The sequence below is a fragment of the Sinocyclocheilus grahami genome, unplaced genomic scaffold, assembly GCF_001515645.1.
Source record: "Sinocyclocheilus grahami isolate Dianchi unplaced genomic scaffold, SAMN03320097.WGS_v1.1 scaffold10.1, whole genome shotgun sequence".
NCBI classification, from domain to species: Eukaryota; Metazoa; Chordata; class Actinopteri; order Cypriniformes; family Cyprinidae; genus Sinocyclocheilus; species Sinocyclocheilus grahami.
In genome coordinates, this window is record NW_015505189.1 from 1,652,478 (window position 1) to 1,659,888 (window position 7,411).

At 38.3% G+C, this 7,411-nt stretch overlaps 1 protein-coding gene across 1 annotated transcript in view; it reads left to right on the top strand.

Annotated features, from left to right (window-relative positions):
- pde3b (phosphodiesterase 3B) overlaps positions 1 to 6,073 on the top strand; it is a 71,750-nt gene extending 65,677 nt beyond the window's left edge. The window contains exons 14-17 of the mRNA XM_016283044.1: positions 3,349 to 3,510; positions 3,602 to 3,839; positions 3,955 to 4,224; positions 5,699 to 6,073. Of these exons, the coding sequence (XP_016138530.1) occupies positions 3,349 to 3,510; positions 3,602 to 3,839; positions 3,955 to 4,175 (621 nt within the window). The 3' untranslated portion in view covers positions 4,176 to 4,224; positions 5,699 to 6,073. The remainder of the gene's footprint in view (positions 1 to 3,348; positions 3,511 to 3,601; positions 3,840 to 3,954; positions 4,225 to 5,698) is intronic.
- The last annotated feature ends 1,338 nt before the right edge of the window (positions 6,074 to 7,411 follow it).

The following is a 7,411-nucleotide window of genomic DNA, read 5'->3' on the forward strand; positions in this document are numbered from 1 at the left end:
AAATAAAGTGCACCATTTTACATAAACATTACACAGGAATTACCAGTTCTTCAAACTTTGTAAGCACTGTTGTGGAGAGCAATTTAGCATTAACAGTCCTACACAAGCAATTAAAAAATAGTCCTCTTTTTATTAGGTAAGATTAGGACTTACCAAGCGTACTGTATATACCAAGTACAGTATGCGTCTTGTTTGTTAACACATAATACCACATTTTTCCGTAGGTGCTACACATTTACCATGTACATATCATTAGTATGTACAGTTATGTGTTTTTTTAGTTACCATATACGGATACTGTAAGGACGTGCCTGTTTGTACCCACTTGTCCGTAAGTACTACATATTTACCATGTATATACATTAGTAAGTACAGTAAAGTATCTAATTAGTTACCATGTACGGGCACTACCTGTAAGTACCCACACTGGTCTGTATGTACAAAGTAATTACCATGCATGTACGACTGTTAAGTACAGCCGTGTTTCTTATTTGTTACCATGTTCATACACTTCAGGTAAGTACCTTGCCTGTAGGTACAAGATAAATACTGTAAAATAAAGTGCTACCGAAATTTTTCTTGAGAACCAAATCAGTATATTAGAATGTGACACTGAAGTAATGGCTTCTGAAAATTCAGCTTTGCTATCACAGGAATAAATAACATTTTAATTTATATTAAAATAGAAAAGAGTTCTTTAAATTGTAATAATATTTCACAATGTATTTTTGATCAAATAAATGCAACCTTGGTGAGCATAAGAGACTTCTTTCAAAAACATTTAAAAAACTTATTTATGTATTCTAAATAATGGTAATTATATGTTAATTATGCACAATGTTAATTATGTTTCCAAGATAAGAGGGATCATACAAAATGCATGTTATTTTTTATTTAGTACTGACCTGAATCAGATATTTCACATAAAAGACGTTTACATATAGTCCACAAGAGAAAATAATAGTTGAATTTATAAAAATGACCCTGTTCAAAAGTTTACATACACTTGATTCTTAATACTGTGTTGTTACCTGGATGATCCACAACTGTTGTTTTTTTGTTTGTTTTGTGATAATTGTTCGTAACTCCCTTGTTTGTACTGGACAGTTAAACTGCCTGCTCTTCTTCAGAAAAATCCTTCAGGTCCCAAAAATTCTTTGGTTTTCCAGCATCTTTTGCATATTTGAACCCTTTCCAACTATGACTGTATGATTTTTGAGATCCATCTTTTCACACTGAGGACAACTAAGGGACTCATATGCAACTATTACAGAATGTTCAAACGCTTACTGATGCTCCAGAAGGAAACACGATACATTAAGCCTGGAAGTGAAAACTTTTTTTGAATTTGAAGATCAGGTAAATGGAACTTATTTTGTCTTCTGGGAAACATTAAGTATCCTCTGTAGGCTCTGAAGTGCAGTACGAAATGAAAAAGAAATAAGAAAAATGTACACATCATCATTCTGTACAAAAGTTTACACCCCTGGCTCTTAATGCATTGTTTTCCCTTCTGGAGCATCAGTGAGCGTTTGAACCTTTTGTAATAGTTGCATATGAGTCCCTCAGTTGTCCTCAGTGTGAACAGATGGATCTCAAAATCATACAGTCGTTGTTGGAAAGGGTTCAAATATGCAAAAAATGCTTGAAAACCAAAGAATTTTTGGGACCTGAAGAATATCCTCTATCAAGAAGATACAAAGCAACCTCGGCATCCGATTCCAGGCCTTCCCGCTCCTTGAGTTCTCTCCACCGTGGGCTCCGAAATTTACGCGGGTCCTATATCTTGCCTGATCGTTTTGTTCCTCTGAAATGTTCCTCTTTTTTTTTTTTATTAGAATGTGACACTGAAGTAATGGCTTCTGAAAATTCAGCTTTGCTATCACAGGAATAAATAACATTTTAATTTATATTAAAATAGAAAAGAGTTCTTTAAATTGTAATAATATTTCACAATGTATTTTTGATCAAATAAATGCAACCTTGGTGAGCATAAGAGACTTCTTTCAAAAACATTTAAAAAACTTATTTATGTATTCTAAATAATGGTAATTATATGTTAATTATGCACAATGTTAATTATGTTTCCAAGATAAGAGGGATCATACAAAATGCATGTTATTTTTTATTTAGTACTGCCCTGAATCAGATATTTCACATAAAAGACGTTTACATATAGTCCACAAGAGAAAATAATAGTTGAATTTATAAAAATGACCCTGTTCAAAAGTTTACATACACTTGATTCTTAATACTGTGTTGTTACCTGGATGATCCACAACTGTTGTTTTTTTGTTTGTTTTGTGATAATTGTTCGTAACTCCCTTGTTTGTACTGGACAGTTAAACTGCCTGCTCTTCTTCAGAAAAATCCTTCAGGTCCCAAAAATTCTTTGGTTTTCCAGCATCTTTTGCATATTTGAACCCTTTCCAACTATGACTGTATGATTTTTGAGATCCATCTTTTCACACTGAGGACAACTAAGGGACTCATATGCAACTATTACAGAATGTTCAAACGCTTACTGATGCTCCAGAAGGAAACACGATACATTAAGCCTGGAAGTGAAAACTTTTTTTGAATTTGAAGATCAGGTAAATGGAACTTATTTTGTCTTCTGGGAAACATTAAGTATCCTCTGTAGGCTCTGAAGTGCAGTACGAAATGAAAAAGAAATAAGAAAAATGTACACATCATCATTCTGTACAAAAGTTTACACCCCTGGCTCTTAATGCATTGTTTTCCCTTCTGGAGCATCAGTGAGCGTTTGAACCTTTTGTAATAGTTGCATATGAGTCCCTCAGTTGTCCTCAGTGTGAACAGATGGATCTCAAAATCATACAGTCGTTGTTGGAAAGGGTTCAAATATGCAAAAAATGCTTGAAAACCAAAGAATTTTTGGGACCTGAAGAATATCCTCTATCAAGAAGATACAAAGCAACCTCGGCATCCGATTCCAGGCCTTCCCGCTCCTTGAGTTCTCTCCACCGTGGGCTCCGAAATTTACGCGGGTCCTATATCTTGCCTGATCGTTTTGTTCCTCTGAAATGTTCCTCTTTTTTTTTTTTTTATCTGCCATCTCTGGCTATCTATAGTAGATCTGCTAATATCCGTCCTGTGGACTACCTAAGCGCTCTCTTCTTCCTATCATTACTAGACATGCCCCTTATTGCTGATTGACACTGGTGAAAAGCATTTTTCCAATATTTCTTAGTGCACCTTATGTAAACTTTTGAATGGGGTCATTTTTATAAATTCAACTATTATTTTCTCTACCTGCTGCAGAAAAGTGTGCTTTTTCTAGGTTAATCCTCTGATTGACTTTTTTCTTTTTCTTTTTTTTTACAGGTTAATGATGTGAGTAGTCCAGGCATCGACTGGACTAATGAAAATGACAGGTTGTTAGTGTGCCAAGTGTGCATTAAGCTGGCAGATATTAACGGGCCAGCCAAAGACCGCAGCCTTCACCTCAAATGGACAGAGGGTATCGTCAATGAGTTTTATGAGCAGGTATGTCCTATTCACTTCACAATACGCACACAACATACACGTACACAAATGAGATCAACATTTGTGCATTTTTGCATTTCTTCCTTCATAGGGTGATGAAGAAGCCACTCTAGGATTACCCATCAGTCCTTTCATGGATCGCTCAGCACCACAGTTAGCAAAGCTGCAGGAGTCTTTTATCACACACATTGTCGGGCCTCTTTGTAACTCCTATGATGCTGCCGGCCTGCTGCCAGGATACTGGATTGATGAGGAGGGATCAGACGATGAAGAAGAGACGGAAGACTTTGAAACAGAAGATGAGGAGCTGGACGAGGATCTTGAACCAAGTATGAATATACAGTTGTGCTCATAAGTTTTAGAATCCGTAAAAAGGGAGATTTTTATTTAGTACTTACCGTACATTAGGTATCGCACACACTAATCGAGTAGTTTTCCTTACAGAGAGGAGGAAGGGTCGACGTCGGCTATTCTGCAGCATCATGCAGCACTTAACAGAGAACCACAAGGTGTGGAAGAAGACCATCGAAGAAGAGGAGAAGGCCAAAGAGCTGGAGACTCAGCAGCAGCAGCAATCCGAGAGTCCCAGCCTTCCTCCGTCCACCTCCTCCTCCGATGACATCCAGGTCATTCAAGAGGAGGCCGAGGAGGAGGAACGGCAGTAGCAAGAGGAGAAGATCAAGAAATGAAGCTCACTGAAGGGCTTAAACAGAGGTGAACGACCCCTCCCTCTCCTTCACCTACACAAACACACACATTGACACCTAGAGGAAGACCCTAGTGGATCTCCCCGCGCTGAAATTTGTCACTGTGCCGACACTCTGAAGCTAATGCAGTTCACATTGTGTTGAAAAAGGCCTTACTACTGTGAGAGGACCCTTTGGTGGGAACCCCACTTCTATGCACTTTCACCCCATGGAGAAGCAGCGGAGAACGAACGGAGCTTTGAAGATGCAGAACCGTGTTGTGAGATTAAAACAAGAACATAGGCCAGGGCGAATCGTGCCATCCATGGTTACCTGGCTGTGATGCTGCCTTGAACGTAGAGCTCTTAACTCTCCCGTAGGTACTTAAGTCCAAAAGGACTAGAAATAGACAATGACGTAATTGACACCCGTTACCAAAGCGAACAGTTCAAAAACATAGAAAGACTGCGACTGAAGCCGTTTCAGTGTCAGGAAGCATAACTCAAAATGTGCCTGTCTGAACTGAAAAAAAATAATAATTTTTATATATATATATATATATATATATATAGAAAATGGGCTATGTACGCTGCACTGTATGTGCAGTCCCCAATTCATGCTGGTGACATAAAACACTGTATTACTGAACAGAGTCATTAGGACAAGTGGAAATGCTGACATTTTGATTGAAAAATGACCTGACTTCTGCATCGTTTTGGATGCTTTTTTTATTCATGTTGACCACCTTCTTGCAGTTTTTTGTTTGCCTTTGTTGTTTGTAAGATTGTTTTTCTTTTTTTTTCCTTTTGTGGTGCCCCCCCCCCCTTCCTCTTCAGGAATGCTGAGTTGCCAATCATTGAATTTTCTCTGTAAAGTCTGTCTGTGTTTAAAAGCATAGCAAATTGGACGGGAATGCTGTTCAAATGAGGGGACGTTTCTCCTTTTTTACGTTTAAATAGATATATTTTTTCACGGTTACTCAGGATTCATGTGAAGGATCGATCCTTGTTTTTTGCAAAAATTTAAGTCTGCAGTTTCAACTTGCATGTCGAACGTTCTTTTCAGAGGTGGGACAGAAAAAAAGTTTCTATTTTTTGTATGAATAACTTGAAAGTCGCTAACAAAAAGAGATGCTCCCCAAAAATGCAGTGTCCTAGATATTAACTCCAGTTCTTATCAGCTGCTCCAGACTGGTATATCCATGCTTATTTTTTTCAAAGACCCCCTGATAAGAATTGGGACCCAGGGATGTTGCTGAAAACTAAATGTTTGAGTTAGACAAATGTCATAGACAAAACATTGCTTTGGGGCAACTTCACGTTTGGCATTATTTGAACATGCTTGTGCTTAAATGATTGCCAAATGCAAAATCTGGCCAGATAATTTTCAAGTGATCCAGGGTTTCACCTTGAAAGCTGTACTTTTTTTTTCCTTTGCATTTTCTTATTCTTCACCATAAGGCAGGTTTAATACTAATAGTTCTCTATTTTTTTTGTCTGAAGCAAGAACTCTAGGCATTCCACTAGAATAATGAGAGGAGGACGGGGAGGTGGAGATGAACCCGGGTCTCTTTCTCGCTCGGTCTGCTTCACCTCAACAAAAACTCATTTTGTCTCTGTAGAGGAAAGTTCTCAAGTAGGCAATGTAAATCAAACTAGTATATTTAAGAGTAAAAAAAAATGTAAATGTGCACATTTTACTACCAAACAAGTGTTTAACCTCTGCACAGAAAGAATACTTGCATATATAAATATATATATATAATATTATATATTTTTTAATTAATCAACAATGCGTCTGTTTTCTACATACAGCTGACATATATTGTACATTGAGACCATGTAATTATCATCTTGTTTCAGGAGTTTTTTTTTTATTTTTTATCTAATGCTATTTACAGATGTGGATGTGTTTGGGTGTTGTGTTTTTCAATTTGTTAGTTTTTTGTTTTTTTTGGGTGCACTGTCTTTTGTTCCTGCTCATAACCACTCTTTACCGAAAGCCGCTTATTTCTAAAGCTGGCAGTGATGCCGGATGCCTCCCTCTCTCTGTCTGTCTTTGTGGGTTTGTTCATTAGTCACTTTTTGGTCTATGTTCTGTGTTGGGGGCTTTTGCGCACCCAAAGCAGCTTGTGGTGCTTCTCTCTCTCTCTCCCTCTCTCTCTCTCTCTCTCTCTCTTTCTTTTCTGTCCTGATTGTATGTTCATAATTTCTTGGATCCGGGACCCCAGTGTGGCTCATTTCGTCCCCCCTCCTCATCCACTTCACTGAGATCACCCTGGATGGGCTCAAACCCACGCACTCTGAACATCATTCAGGATGCCAAGCAGGGTGACTGCGGATCAGTGTCACAGCACCCCATTCCCTCGTGTTGACCACTTGCTTGACTGTGGTATCTCACTTTTGGGGGTTGGTGGCACCACAGTAACCTCCGACGTTCCTGTCATCAGTACCTTTATGATGGCATTCACTTTTTATGTAGCATTTAGATAGCAATGTCTGATGTAACCATTCAGCCTTTTCAGGGTTGTGGGGGGAAATGGACTTCTTTGCTATTATTTATAACTGTCATAAAAGCACCATCCCTGAACAATAGTTTCACTCTCTCAATTGATTTGTCTGTCTGTGTAATTTTTTTGTGTTCTGTGTTTTGCATGGGAGTGGATGTGTACTTGCCTGTTCTAAGTCAGGGGTTTTCAAACACTAGTGTCTGAAGAGGGGAGTTTTTTAATGAGAAATTGATTTTAGGGTCATCAAAGTCAATGTTTGCGCTTAAAAAGGGATAGTTCATCCAAAAATGAAAATTTGATGTTTATCTGCTTACCCCCAGGGCATCCAAGATGTAGGTGACTTTGTTTCTTCAGTAGAACACATATGATGATTTTTAAGTCCAACCGTTGCAGTCTATCAGTCGTATAATGCATGGCAATGGTAACAAAATCTATGAGAGTAAAAAAAACATGCACAGACAAATCCAAATTAAACCCTGTGGCTCGTGACGACACATTGATGTCCTAAGACACGAAACGATCGGTTTGTGCCAGAAACTGAACAGTATTTATATAATTTTTTACCTCTAATACACCACTATGTCCAACTTTCTTTGGGCGCGCGCACGGCATCCGGTGCGTGAGGTGTGGCGTAGTTTACGCAAGAGCCGGAAGTGATCCAGTCATTGTAGGTATGACGGCTAATCAAAATGGTACTTACTTGCGC